The 15203-nt window shown below is 43.7% G+C and overlaps 1 protein-coding gene across 2 annotated transcripts in view; it reads right to left on the bottom strand.

Moving 5' to 3' along the window:
* The window catches only part of CASP10 (caspase 10), a 31549-nt gene that overhangs the window by 4886 nt on the left and 11460 nt on the right, over positions 1-15203 (bottom strand). For both annotated transcript variants that reach the window (XR_006888278.1, XM_046659113.1), the window contains exons 5-7: positions 11572-11681; positions 3302-3410; positions 1529-2021 (exon numbers count right to left, since the gene is read on the bottom strand). Coding sequence is in view for 1 of the 2 variants with exons in the window: in XM_046659113.1 (XP_046515069.1) it covers positions 1529-2021; positions 3302-3410; positions 11572-11681 (712 nt within the window). In the remaining variant the exon portion in view is untranslated. The remainder of the gene's footprint in view (positions 1-1528; positions 2022-3301; positions 3411-11571; positions 11682-15203) is intronic.

The following is a 15203-nucleotide window of genomic DNA, read 5'->3' as shown; positions in this document are numbered from 1 at the left end:
TCCTTGCATCCTGTTCACACTAGCAGGTCTCTGCTTTCCCAGATCTGCCTGTGGCTGTCTCCTCCTCATGATTCAGTCTCACTTGAAATATCACCTCTACCAAGAAGCCTTCTCAAGTGGCTCCCTGCCCCATTCTCTATATCATTGTCCTGTTTTGCTTTCTTCATAGCAGGTATCACTTCCTGAAATTATCTTATTAATTTAAATATTCACTTACTTACATTTTTATTATCTGTCTCCCTCTCACTCGACTGTAAGCTCCACAGAGAAGAGATGTTTGTCTCCCTTGGTCATAACTGTATCCCTAGCCCCGAGCTCAGTACCCAGTACAGGAGGCACACAGTAAATACTGCCTTGGACCTGAAGCCATAGAACATTGGTCTTTGATGACTATGGTGGGGATGGAGGGTTTGGTAAAGAAGAGGGAAAAACTAAAGTGATTCAAGGCACCAATCCTGATTCCCAATCCTGAATTCCCAGAAGAACATTGTGACCATTCCTAGAAATGGGGCCTCAGGAGGAGGAGCTCCCGGAGAGGGCTGGGAAGAACGACTCAGGACTGTGCGTACTGCATGTGAGGTCCAAGGGCACACAGGGGTGGGATGTCTGGCAGGCTATGAGAAATGTGTAGGACTGACCTGAAGAATGAGGTTGACTCAGTCAGTCACTGGTCCCCCAAATATTTATCAAGCTCAACAATATATCAGGGATTACATCAGGTGCTGAGGATAGAAAGTTGAATGAAAAAACTCTGCCCTCGAGAAACTCAGAAATGGCAATTTGGGAGACGTTTTCATGGAGGTGCCCGTGGCCTCCAGATAGAGCTAAAGCTGCTGTGAGGAGCAGGAGAAAGAGAGCAGAGAATGAAGTCTGGGGCAGAACCTCAGTGAAGCCATTTCCAGGGTACCAGGTAAGGAGCACGTGGCAGAGACAGGAAGGTTGTCAGAGCAGGGCAGGGGACTGAGGGTATGGTGATGCCAGCCGCACACAGGTACTCAGAGAACGTGAGTGACTGATGAATGAATAAATGAAGGCTCCAGGCTTTCATTCATGCTGTCCCCTCTGCCCAGCATGTCTTTCACCCCTAATATTTATCTAACATCTATTTGTCATCTTTAGAAGCTTCCCCTGATCCTCCAAACCTGTGTGAAGTACTAGTTCTGTGTGTTCCCATAACGTCTATGCTTTACAATGTGTTTACCACAGGCAGACGCTCTTCCCATCTTCTTGTCTATCTCTCTAGATTGTGAGCAACTTGAAGACAGGGAGTGTGTCTTTTTTATTCTATATCCTCCTTTCCAGTTTCACGTAGGTGCTCAATACAAGCTTGTTGGATGGATGGATGGATGGATGGATGGACAGATGTTTAAATGGATGATGGATGGATGGATGGATGGAAGGATGGACAGATGGATGGATGGATAGATGTGTGGATGCATGGGTGGGTGGGTGGATAGATGGACAAACAGGTAGGTGGATAGATGGATAGATGAACAGGTAGGTGAATGGAACAACTCAAAACTCTCACCTTGGAACCAAGTCCTTCAGATTATTATACAGAGATTGAATATACCAGCTACCCTCCTTCACATGCCGAAAGGATACATAGCCAGGGACAGTGGCCAGGCCAAGAAGGAAATCCGCCTCAACAGGAACACTGTCCTCAAGGGAAGGGGTCACGTTCTCTGGATTTACAGCATCTGCTTCAATGGATACGGAAGGTTGCACCTCTTCACCTTGACAGGCCTGGATGAAAAAGAGCTTGGGTTTGTGAGCCAGAGCAGGGCACCGCTGGGCTGTGAAGTGAGACATGATCTCCCGAATGGGAATGAGGATCCCGTCTGAAGAGTAGACAGCTCCAAATTTCCCATGGGTCAGAACACAGAACACGAAGCAGTCTCCACTAGCATGGCCTGGATGATTCCTATATTCCTGCAGAACTTTCTCCAGGCCTTCTTTAGTCACATTATCATATCTATGCACGCTGAACCCAAGCCACTGAAACACGCTCTTCAGGCACTCTGTAAGAAAAGGAGAGAAAGGGGAAATAACGGAATGAAATCAAGTGAAATGAAATAAAATGAAGGGGTGAAACAGTGCTGTTACTTATAAAAATTGCACAGTGAATAGCCTGAAGCTTTGGATTTTTTTTTTACTTTCATAACCAAATTTTACAATTAACCTGCCTTTCTGTGGGACCCACATGCTATCACAATGGTCCTGAGAGTCAGCACGGGTCCGAGTTTCATCCTGTTTCACAGATGAGGAAGCTGAGGCCAGTGACTCTCCCAACAGAGCAAACCTGCTTAGCGGTGGAGCCAGAGCGCAGCCCAGGTTTTCTCTGCTGACCCAGTAGGCCCCCAGGCCACAGAGTCGTAAATGGTCAGGGACTCTTGTCACTCTCTAAGCAGGCTGGTGACATCCCGAGTGTGATGGTCTGAATGTTTGTGTTCCCCCCAAATTCCTATGTTGACATCCTAAGCCCCAAGGTGAGGGTCTTAGAAAGCGGGGTCTTTGGGAGGTGATTAGGTCATGAGGTTGGAGGCCAGAAGGAGACCCCTAAGAGCTCTCTCTCCCTTCCACCAGGTGAGGTTACAGAGAGAAGACGACCATCTAGGAAGCAGGTTCTCACCAGAGCCTTGATCTTGGACTTCCCAGTCTCCAGAACTGTGAGAAATGAATGTTTGTTGTTTATAAGCCATCTTTGTTAGTGCCCTGAGTGGATTCCGATCCTAGCGCCCCTGTGCACAGCAGAGCGGAACCTGCCCGGGCTTTCTGCGCCATCCTCTCCCCTTCTGGCGCTCTATCAGAAGTGCTCCCTGCTAGTCACAGGGTTTGCAGGGCCAGTTTTTTCAGAAGTAGGTGGTCAAGTCCTTCTTCCTGGTCTGTCAAGTCTGGAAGCTCCACTGAAACCTGTCTACCATGGGTGACCCTGCTGGTATCTGAAATACATGTAGCATCACTTTCAACACCATAGCAACACGCAGCTGCCACAGTGTGACAATTGACAGCCAGGTGGTGGGGATCCCTGACCAGAAATGAACCCAGGCCAGGGGGTGACCGCACTGAACCTTAACCACTAGACCAGCGGGGTTAGCTTTATAAGCCATCTAGTTTATGGTATTTTGTTATAACAGACCAGGTGGACTAAGACACTAGGGGTATACAAGAGGCATAAACATTTATGATATCATCCTTATATTTAAATGGAAGGTAAAAATTATAGAAAGAAAATGTGAAAATAAAAAATGATTTTAAGATCCCCAACTTGCATTTGATACACTATTGCGGACGTTCTTACCAGCATCTTTATCGGTTCCTGGTCTGTCTGCCAGTGAAGTAAAGGTATGGTTGTTGACAACAACACAGTGGCCTCTATGTGTCCGATCCATCCTGTACAGAGATGTCTCCTTGGAAGAAGATATAGAACCACTTATTAGGGAATCCTCATTGTAAGGGGTTAATGTTTCTAACCAGCTGCTCCATTTATCAGTACCAAAGGCAGAGAGTTGTCAAGATCCTGGTCCTGGTCTGGAATTAATCAATTAATTCCAAGGTGGAAGGCCAGGTCCTGATTAAAATTGAGACTTCACCTGGTTTGACTGCAGAATGTGAATTCTCAGTGTTAAATAACAGAATATGTGTTTTAACTTTGGCAAACCCAGGGTTTATGGAAAAGCATCCTCCTTTTTGGATCAGCAAAGTGAAGAAAGCCTAGGAAAGGACCTAACAAGATAAAAACTCAGATGGTAATTTTGTTTGTCAGATGGTAGGATTTTAGAGTGATCTGCTTCTTCCAAAAACAGAGAAATCTCTTTTGTAGAGATCACAGTAGGAATTTTAAAATATGTGCAATTATTTTTGAAGGCTATTATAAACAGCATATGATTACAAATTAGCTGAGTTGGCTTCAGTGTGGCTAAAATGTACAGCTAAAATGACCACCTGAAAATATGGTACGTCTTTGATCCAAGCAGAAAAGAAGTTGCTTCAGTCAACAAAAAAGAAATTCCCCTCTCTGGAAATAATTCAAAGGGTATGCAAGACAGAAAGGACAGCAGCATCGCCTCCATAGACAAAGGTTAACACACTTCTGATTGTTCTAGGAAAGGTGGGAAGGACAGAGAATCACAGAAAGAGGAAGAAGAACCAAGACAGAGACAAGCAGCTCTGAGCCCTCGCGGTCATTAAGGGCTGGACTCTCGTTGGAAGAGACCTGAAGAAACTGTGCAAACCTTCCTGCTGGCCTCAGAAGTTAGTGTCAGCAGATGCTCCCAAATCTCCATGGAGACCGGGGTTGCCCTTCTGCTAGAAAGGGAAGTACTCAGACTCTTCGAAACTCTTCCCCTAAACACTTAGATTTCCTTACAGAGGATGGGTTTGGAGTCAAGATCACATGAATCGGCTCAAGCGTTCCCGGTAGAAAACTTGGTTGGGTTGAGTCAGCATCTGTCTGTCACTGTATATAGAGAGGCTGGCAGACACCAAAAAGAAAGAGGAAAAAAAGAAAAAAGAAAGGTCCAGAGACTCATCAGGGCAGGACAAAACCCCACAGCCCTGGGATTAACTCAGTCACGCCTTTCGCATTGGCTGAGGACAGCATTGCTTTGAAGCGTTGCTGCAAACCCCCTGGTTCCTCTGGATAAGCATCCATGATGGAGGGGAAACCAAGGATGGGTTACTTGTCACATGACAGTAGCAGGAAAATGTAACTTGGAGCTTTTCCTCTCCCACACGCGGAAAACTTTCAGTGGAATCCAGCAAGCTCTGCCCTCGTCTCTGAGGCCTGAGTTAGTTATCAACTACGGTTAAGGGCCAGTCCTGGGTGCTCAGCTCAGGCTGAGGGAGTCCAGGATCCCCCAAGCTAGAGAACAGACCAAAAGGGACCCAAGCTGCAGTCAAACAGAGCACCTACAAATTCCTCCTCACCTTGGGAGAAAGAAGTCATGTCTAAACTTGAAAACCACAGAATTGCAAAACTGAAAGAAACTTGCTTGTTTTTCAGAGAAGTGAAGCCATTGCCTGGGCTCCCGTAGCTACACCATGGAGAGCCTGGAGGGTGAGCGCTGGGGTCAGACTGCTGGGCTCAAATCTCAGCTGCACTCCTTTCGAGCCGTGGGACCTTCAGCAACGCACTAGGCCGCTTAGGTCTCGGTTTCCTCATCATTAGGTGAGAACGGCAGTGGTCTCCACTCCAGGTGGCTGGAGGATTAAATGAGATAAGGCCTAGAAAGCTCGTAGAGCATGCCCAGCGCATGACCAGTGCTCAGTAATGTAGCTTTCATCAACATCAGATCACACAGCCTCCCAGTTAGGCAGAAAGAGAGATTCCTAAGAAAGTGGGGCATGTTGGATTCTGAAGTTTAAGTTTCCAGAAAAAAATGAGAGATGGGCTCTGACGAACTTCACACATCACAGAGAGAGTACACCAAAAACCTGTCTGTTCAACAGCAGTTTAGCCCAGTGGCAGATTCTGGAATATTTTCCTGAGGTCGTGACTTCTGGGCAAGGATTCAGGGCACTAAACACACCATTGCCAAGTCCTTCCCTCTGGCCTGTCTCCCATTGAAACACACAAGCAGCATCTGGAGCCACACCACACCAGATGTTCCTTCTGACTCAGCATTCTGCTTGGTCACTGCTGGCCTGGGGTCCTTCCCTCCCCACTAAGCATGATCTCCTTCTGAAGGGTGGAGGGAAAGCAGCTGCCTGCACTCCCAGATGCTGCTCTGCAGGGCTTTCCAAGTCACTGCCACCCAGCGCCCTCCACCCTCCCACAGAAAAGCCTGGTATAATCCACACAGTCAGTGACTCACCCTGCACTCAGATCAGAAGTGAATTCTCCACTAATTTGTAAACCTTCTCCCAAGACACCTCGAACTGCTTGGTATGTATCAAGTATATCTGTTCCTGCCACACTGATCCAAGCCATAAAAAGCGTACGAGAAACACCTGCCATTTCTCCTACAGGTGCATCGGCCAGCACCTCTCCTGTTCAGGAAACGGGAAATGCAGGAAATTTACACAGTTAGGATGAGGGCTGAAAATCCAGACTGGATGCAGAGAAGGATAGACACCTAATCCCCAGTCACAGAAAAGGTCCCTCACAGATGATAAGAGAATCAACTCCCTCCTTCCGAACAGGAAGGTTCACGAAGACATCGTGGCAAAAATATGATTTGACACATGCACAGGAATATTCATTTATTGCAGCATTATTTGGAACAACTAACAACTGGAAATAACCCTCACGCCTACCAGTAAGGACTGGTTGAAAGAACTGTGGTGCATCCCCACAGTGTGTAGGATGCAGAAGACAATCTCAGTACACTCCGCGGGAGACACTGTTAGCCGAAGGAAGTGAGGTGATGGTTAGTATTTTAGGGTGATACCTCTTTTATAATGAAAGGGAGAGATGAGGGTTTTTTTTCCCAAAGTAACAACAGGATAAATTAAAAAACTAATAAAGTGGTTCTCGTAGGAGAGGGGAAGAGGGGCAGGAACACACTGCAGACTTCTCTGAGTCCTTGAGTTATGGTTCTTACTTTGGGGCTACACTAATGTTGTAAATAATTAAGTACAAAGTTGACACATAGTCTAGGGCCCTCTTCTTTTCTGCGTCATCTTCCCCATCCACCCCACTGCCACCACTCCCAGCCCCCAGCCTGCAGCAGAAAGCCCCAAAAGTGGTGTGATCAAGGTGTTCTGGGGAGGCGCTGACCCTGCACCGGCTGTGTGGTGGGCAGGGCCAGGAGTCCTGTCTGGGGTGACCACCCGCTAGTCCTGGGGGATGCCTCCCTGCTAGAGCCCACCAGGCTTCTGGCTGCAGAGGGTGCCTCATCTTCCAGCCAGATGGAAGCTGCATGATACCAGATTCCCGGCCCTGAGGGAACCAACGCACAGGAAGTTTAGTTTCACTTTCCAAAAGACTTCCTGCCTTTCTTCTCACAAGGCACATTTCCCTTCCTACAGAATCCTAGAACCCTTCCTAGTGACATTCAAGAGCCAGGCGGGCTGTTTTCTGAGTTTTCTAGTTGGTTTTGAAAGCATTTGAGCAAATTTTCCTGGAAATAAGGGCATCACAGATGCAGCGGGCTCCGCCAGCACCTCCAGGCCCCAGGTGTCCTGGATTTGTCTCCTCCCTGTGCTGATAAAATCAGCCAGAACAGGGACCAGGAATAAGCTTTAAGGTCTGCCTGGCTCTCTTCCTCTGGGCATGTGAAACTGGGGGCCAACTTGTTTTAACTACACTCAGCGGGTAGTTTGTTTGCAAAAGTAGTTAGATAAGGCACCACTAAAACCCACCCTATAGATGACATCTCTAATGCTTGGGTCACCATGGTAACGGGTGCTTGAGTTTTTCAGGAACTGAGAGTCAACTCCTTGTCCAGTTCAGGTCGGTGAAGACCACCAACTCATCAACTGGGCCTGCAAGGATCACCGATAGGTGACCCTTTGACGTCGGGGGCCCGAAACCTCCACCCTTAGATTATGCTAACGCCACCATTTGGTGAACATGTGTCCTATAAAGAGCCATGAAGCTTGACTATGCTTGCACAGATCATTAATTACCTCACTTTTCCTTACCTCCAATCATCTATCCCCACACTTAAGACCACCTTGCCTCTCTATCCCATAAATATCCCTAATACCCATTTTCATGGGGGCAGATTTGAGACTTGTTCTCCCATGTCCTCGCTTGGCTGCTTGTGAATAAAGCCTTTCTCTGCTGCAAACTCGTCTTGGTGATTGGCATATCGTGCAGCGTGCAGAAGGAGCCTGGTTGGGTAACAGATGTTGCATCCTGTACTGACAGCCCTCAAGTCTCTGTGTCAGACGGAAGTAAATGAATGAATGACCCACTGCCTGGCCACACTCAGTCTTCTTTCAGCTGTTTTCAATAGGGGTCCAGTAAGGCCTTAAAAAGAAGCTGCTGTTAAGGCTCCTCAATCGAGAGGCATGCCTCTTTAAGAAAATCCTATGCCACACTAAAAAATATTGATTTAGCTTTTAAACAAATCAGGGATGTTGCTTGAAATACAGAGAGTTTCTTCTCATTAAATCCAATTGTTGGCAGTGCTCTTTTATATAAGAAAGCCTCTCGGGTGCATATGAAACATGAGGTGATTTACTTTTACTTTTTCCATCACTTCATGGAGAGCAGAGCTGCCCAGATAATTTTATGATAACTTCCGACCCTGAGAGGCTATGAGGACATGTGTAATGTGAGGTGCTGCCCCCCACTACCCACCTGCACTCCCGGCCACCACAAGTAGCCCTCATCTTTATGTGTCGTGGCCATGATCATCCAATGTCAGCAAAACAGCCACATTCCAGACGCCAAGGCTGAGCTCCACCCCTTAGAAACTCGTGAATTTCCAAGAGGCAAAGAGCCAAGTCCTGCGTGTGTGTGCTACATGCATGTCAGTCTCTGAGCACAAATCTAGTTGAAAAAGTGGGTGGGGGGAGGAATTAAGTTTAGTGGGCAAAAAAACCTCCCAGGGGAGAAAGGAAGGCTCTTGCTTATGCTAGAATGCTGACTTAAAATATGGAGTGAACACTAGAGTTTGAACATCACTGCTTTTCAACGAACATAGTAAATATTGAATCACACAACAATAGTCAATGGATGCTCATTAATGAGGAGGAGGACATTTGCATGGTCTTAAAAATGTCTCCCCACCACTTGCTTCTTAGTAGCAAGGGAAAAAACAGTAACTATGAAAGATTAACTATATAGTGAAGAAATCCGACAACATCTGGACTAAATAATCAAAATCAGCATCACGATTGGGGGCAGATGAACAACATGTTTCTCCAGATGTGACACCCTGAGAAAGATACAATATCATTAATGTAATATTCTGGCCAGAATATATAGCTTGAATCTAATCATGAGGCAACACCATACACACCAAAAATAAGGAAAACTCTATTTTTTTAAAATAAAAGGTGGGGGTGCTGGTGGTGACTGTATTCTTCAAAAGTGTCCTAAATACAATATATGATCTTAGACTGAATTATGTTCTGGAGGGGAAAAAATGCTATAAAGAATATTATTGAGTCAACAGACAAAATTGAAATATGGACCTTCAACCTGATGAAGTATTGTATTAATTTAACTTTACTGGCATTTCTAAATGTTCTGTAATTCTGTGAAAGAATATCCTCATTCTTAGAAAATACACACTGAAGTATTTAAGGGTAAAGAGCCATGAGGTATGCAAGTTATTCTTAAAAAGTTCAGGAAAAAATCATGTGTGTGTGTATACAGATAGATAGACAAAGACAGAGCATGAGAAGAATTCAGCAAGTCAGGTGAAAGAGCAACAGGTAGGTGAACCTGGCGAACAGCACACAGTGTTCTTTGTATTATTTGCATTTTCGACTTTTCTGTAAGATTGAAATTATTTCCAAATTTAAAAATAAAAAATTCTAACTGTAAAAATATGTACCATGAAAGTAGTAAAGAAGCTATAAAAGAATTTTTTGAGAATAAAAAATAAAAACAACCACAACAAACAACCAATTCCACAAACAACCCAATTAAAAAATGGGCAAAGGACTCTAATAGACATTTCTCCAAAGAAGATACACAGACAGCCAATAAGCAGATGAAAAGATGCTCAACACAACTAATCATTAGGGAAATGCAAACCAAAACTACAATGAGATGCTACCTCATACCCATTAGGATGACTACTATCAGGGTGGACCAGTGGCATACTGGTTACGTTTGCACAATCTGCTTTGGTGGCCCAGGGTTCATGGGTTTGGATTCTGGCTGTGGACCCACACACTGCTCATTAACCCATGCTGTCATGGCATTCCACATACAAAATAAAGGAAGATTGGCATGGATGTTAGCGCAGGGCTAATCTTCCTCACTAAAAAAAAAAAACAGGAATGACTACTATTAAAAAGAAAGGAAATATCAAGTGTTGGTGAGAATGTGGAGAAACTGGAATGCCTGTGCATTGTTGGTAGAAATGCAAAATGATGCAGCTGCTATGGAAAACAGTATGCTGGTTCCTCAAAAAATGAAATGCAGAATTACTATATGAACCAGCTTCTGGGTATATACCCAAACGAATTGAAAGTAGGGTCTCAAAGAAATATTTGTACACTCATCTTCATAGCAGTATTACTCACAATAGCCAAAAGGTGGAAGCAACCAAGTGTTCACTGACAGATAAATGAATAAACAAAATGTGGTATAAAAACACAATGGAATATTATTTAGCCTTAAAAAGGAAGAAAATTCTGACATGGATGAACCTTGAGGACATTATATAAGTGAAATAAGCCAGTCACAAAGACAAATACTATAAATATCGATCATTATGTTGTACATCTGAAAGTAATATAATGTTACGTATCAGTTATTTCTCAATTTAAAAAATGAAGTAAATAAAAAATAAGTTTCAAGGATTAAAAAAAAGAGACAAATATTGCATGATTCCACTTATATGAGGTACCTAGAGTAGTCAAATTCATAAAGACAGAAAGAATAGTGGTTTCCAGGGGCTAGAGGAAGGGGGATGGGAAGTTATTGTTTAATGGATAGAATTTCAGTTTTGCAAGATAAAAAGAGTTCTGAGGGTTGGTTATATAACAATACGAACATACTTAGCAGTACTGAACTATACACTTCAAAATGCTTAAGGGGCCAGCCCCATGGCATAGTGGTCAAGCTTTGGCATATTCTGCTTTGGTGGCCCGGGTTTGTGGGTTTGGATCCCAGAGATGGACCTATACCACTCATCAGCCATGCTGTAGCAGTGCCCCACACACAAAATAGAGGAAGATTAGCACAGATGTTAGCTCAGGGCCAATCTTCCTCAAGCAGAAAAAGAGGGAGATCGGCAATGGATGTTAGCTCAAGGCAAATCTTCCTCAGCAAAAAAAAAAGGTTGAGATGGTAAATTTTACGTATTTGTATTTTACCTCAATTAAAAAAAAATACCAAAGTCGAGCCAATAGAACTTCCCAAGACTGCTGGGAAGAAACATAAGTCTCAGAGAAGAATGTTGACTAGCTCCCAAGTATCATGACCATGTTATGAGGAAGAGATCACAAATTATCCCAGTGTTTGCCCCTCAACCCACCCTTCCATTGCTGGGCACCACAGGGAAAGACAGGCTACATAATTTGTGGGGCCCAGTGCAAAACAAAAATGTGAGGTTCCTCATTCATACAGTTTTAAGGATTTCAAAACAGTGACAGTTGAGCATTAAAAAAGCATGGGCCAGCCCTGTGTGACGGTTCACGGAGCTGGCCCGATCGAATCCCACAGATAAGAGAGAGCCATTTCAAAGCAACCCAATGGTGTGCTGGAGTCAGCTCAGACCAGCTAATGAGAGCTAGCTGTTAGATTTTCAGAAGTTCTGCAATCCAGCTGATGTCATGTTGGTAACTTGAAATCAGCCATGGTGGCAATATTTGCATCAAACGCTACAAATCAGGGCGACTCTCTGTCTCTCTCTCTCTCCTTCTTTCTTTTTTGGGGGGGTTTGAGGGTAGAGAGTGGAGCTGGTAGTTAAACATTTCCTGACACACCAATGAACCTACCGGTAAGGCTCCGGAAAACTTTTTAATGTCCGAACGGGAAAACAGCTCTTCCTCTCCGTGATGCAATGACTCAGTTTCCTTGTCTACAGGAGCTGTCACCACCTGGGCGGCTGGAAATAGAATCACAGATAGGAAGACGAAAATCACAATCTGACTAATAGCAATCCAACATAACCGAACATCGAAAGAAATCACTGTACAGGGACCTGTGGATTTGTAGTGCCGTTCGCTTAAAGGGATCTACACATATACCCAGAAAAAACGTGAATCTCTAACTTATTTTCATTTATTATTCCATTTTATTCCTTGTATTATTATAGTTAATCTCTTATTGTTTTTATTATCTTTATAATTTTACTAGTTCTTTAAAATTACTATATATTTATTAAACACTATTTTAGAACTTACAGTGATTAACTGTCAGATAATTGCCAAGTAGAGATTACAAACGCATTATCTCAAGAAATAAAACCAGAACTCAGATTATAACAGCAAAAAGAAAAAGAAAAAAGGAGGGAAGGAAGAGAAAGAAGGAAAGGAAGAAAAGGAAAAACCATTCAAAGGAGGTGATTAAATATATATGTTATGTAATAAAAAGTATTTCTGTGGAACCATCAATAAGAATGAGCTATATCTGTATTATAAACATGAGAAAATATCAGATGTTTTAGGTGAGAATAAAGCAAGTTACAGAATACGATTAGCGTGATCTTAGTTAAATATATACTAATCTATCTATCTACACACACATGCACACACAATTGTCTCTGTATAGAAGAAGGGCTGCAGAAATATACTCCCGACAGTGGTTAACTCTGGGGAATGGGCTGGCAGCGGAGGAAGGAGAAGAGACTTCTATCTTCTACAGTCTGTATTGTTTTCATTATTTGAATTTTTATTTAATTTTACTGTAATTATTGTACATTATTTTTCATAATAAATTTAAAATACTAAAGCAAACACCAAGGCTGAGCAGAAAACTCGGAAAGTGACCCAGGTGGTCCTTCAACAGAGCTTGTGTCCTCATCAGATACAAAACATTTGTCTTTGGATCATCTACAGAAAAGTCTAAAATCTGCATACCCACTTATCTTCTCAGTCCTACAGTCCTTCACGCTGAATGGCAGAATTAGGCCAAACTCTTAGGACTAATCAAGATTAAAATATTAGTTGACACTGATAAATAAATGGCAAGCAATAGGATATATTGGGGAATATGAGGAAGCCATTTGGTGTAAAACTAATTTGGCCTGACCTTGTTTTTCCAAAAGGGTCTCGCATGGCCATGAGCATGCATCGTACATCTGCTTTAAGTATTTACTATGTCCCAAGGAAAAGAACAATGACCTTTAAGATAAAGAAAGATGCAACTTCCCCCACATGGGCATTTCCTTAAGGACAAGCATCTCTCCCTAGGCTAGGAACTGATTGCTGACCTGCTGTGACCACCCAGCTCAGACCACAGACCTGCTACCTGCTGTATTCATCAACTGCTGTGTGAATCACTGTGCCAACTAGGCAATCTCATGACTGTCGGAAAAGGGAGGTTCCATTCATGTGTGACACATGCTCTTTGATGCTCCATAACCACTCCGCACAGCCCGCTTCTTGGGAGTACTCCACTCCTCCGTGAAAGTACTGTCCTTGGCTGTATGGTCCTCAGATCTGGCTCATAATAAACTCAGCCCAATTTTGATTTATAGATTGGTGATGGATTATCTGCATCGATAACACCTATAATATAATAATAAATATATATTTGATCTCTGCCCCCTTTCCTGGCATACAGTTCCTAAAGCCCTTGGAACCTCTGAAGTGATAAGTGTCTTTTGTATGCTAATGATGACTGGTGGCTGGGGGCTCCTGGATAGCCTCAGGATGGGGGCTGGTTGTCAGCGGAATCAACCATGTGATCAGAGGGTTGGAACTTTCAGCCCCACCCCAAAACCCCTGGGAAGGGGAGAGGAACTAGAGGTTGAATGAATTATAATGACCAATGATTTAATCAATCATGGCTACATACAAAGCCTCCATAAAAAGCCTAACTGAAGGGGTTCGCAGAGTGTCCAGGCTGGTGAACACATGGAGGTGCTGGGAGGGTGGTGCACTCAGAGAGGGCATGGAAGCTCTTTGCTCCTTCCCTCAAACCTTGCCCCGTGCATCTCCTTCATGTGGCTATTCCTGAGTTGTGTCTTTTTATAATAAACCAATAATCTAGTAAGTAAATTGTTCTCCTGAGTTCTGTTAGCCATTCTAACAAATTATCAAACTTGAGGAGGGGGTCATGGGAACCCCTAGTTTGTAGCCAAGTCACACAGAAGCTGTGGGTAATCTGGGGACCCACTACTTACGACTGGCATCTGAAGTGGGGGGCAATCTTGGGGAACTGAGCCCTTAAGCTTATTTAGTTAGAGTCTGTGCTAACTTTAGTTAGTGTCAGAGAGGAATTAAATCCTAGGGTGCCCAGGTGGTGTCCACAGAGAATTGGAGAATTTCTCGATACGGAAAAACCCACACATCTGGAGTCAGAAGTGTTCCTGAAGGGTTGGTGAGATAGTAGTAGAGGAAAACAAGAGTATTTTCCTTCAACACCCAAAAGAGATCACAGAGCAGGTAGGTTGTAGAAAAGAAAAATCAAAATTAGAATTCTTCTTCTGACACAAAGCTCAGTCCTCGACACTCACTGGGGCATTTACTACATAAAAACTAGAGTACCTTCTCCAGAGTTCAAATAAGCACAACACTCTGATCACTTGCCCTGTGTTCTCTTTGTGTGCTGTGCTGCATTACAGGAAATGGCAACGTGATCAGAAAAAAATCTCATTGGGAATCCTCTCACTTGAACTCCAAACAATGTACTTTCAACATCATCTTCCTGCTTTTTATTTCTCACTCGATAACTTGTTAGTTAGAAAAACTATATTTATTCTTCATAACTTTTACTTAAATTACGCATTTATTTATTGCTTTCCTTATTGTGGGAAATTTTGCCAATTTAACTACAGTACATTTTGTTCCTCAACTCGTTCTGTGTGTTAACAGAATTCTTAGAGAGAAGTTCCCTCTTGGTTAGTTTCGTTTTCAGCCAGAGAAGTTTGCACACTAGATTGACTCCCTGAATTAAAATATGGGTGTGGCATAAAACCTTCATGAAAATACTCATGAGTTTTTTTTTTTTTAAGGAAGCTTAGCTCTGAGCTAACATCTGCTATCAATCCTCCTCTTTTTGCTGAGGAAGACTGGCTGTGAGCTAACATGTGTGCCCATCTTCCTCTACTTTATATGTGGGACGCCTACCACAGCATGGCGTGCCAAGTGGTGCCATGTCCGCCCCCAGGATCCGAACTGGCAAACCCCGGGCCACCAAAGCAGAACATGCACACTTAACCGCTGTGCTACCAGGCTGGCCCCTCATGAGTTTTTATTTATAGCTCTTGTTTAACAGCAGAGAAATGGACTCAGAAAAAACACAAATATTTAGCATATTGACAGAAAGGGAGGCAGTCAGGTTTACTTTCTGCCCTGTGTTACCACCTCTATATAATACCACAGCAGGACTACCTCTATGTAATTCCACAGCACTATTACCTCTGTGTAATTCCACAGCACTACTACCTCTGTGTAATTCCACA

This window comes from Equus quagga, chromosome 4, assembly GCF_021613505.1.
Source record: "Equus quagga isolate Etosha38 chromosome 4, UCLA_HA_Equagga_1.0, whole genome shotgun sequence".
Taxonomy (NCBI): domain Eukaryota; kingdom Metazoa; phylum Chordata; class Mammalia; order Perissodactyla; family Equidae; genus Equus; species Equus quagga.
This window is presented reverse-complemented; position numbering and strand designations above follow the sequence as displayed.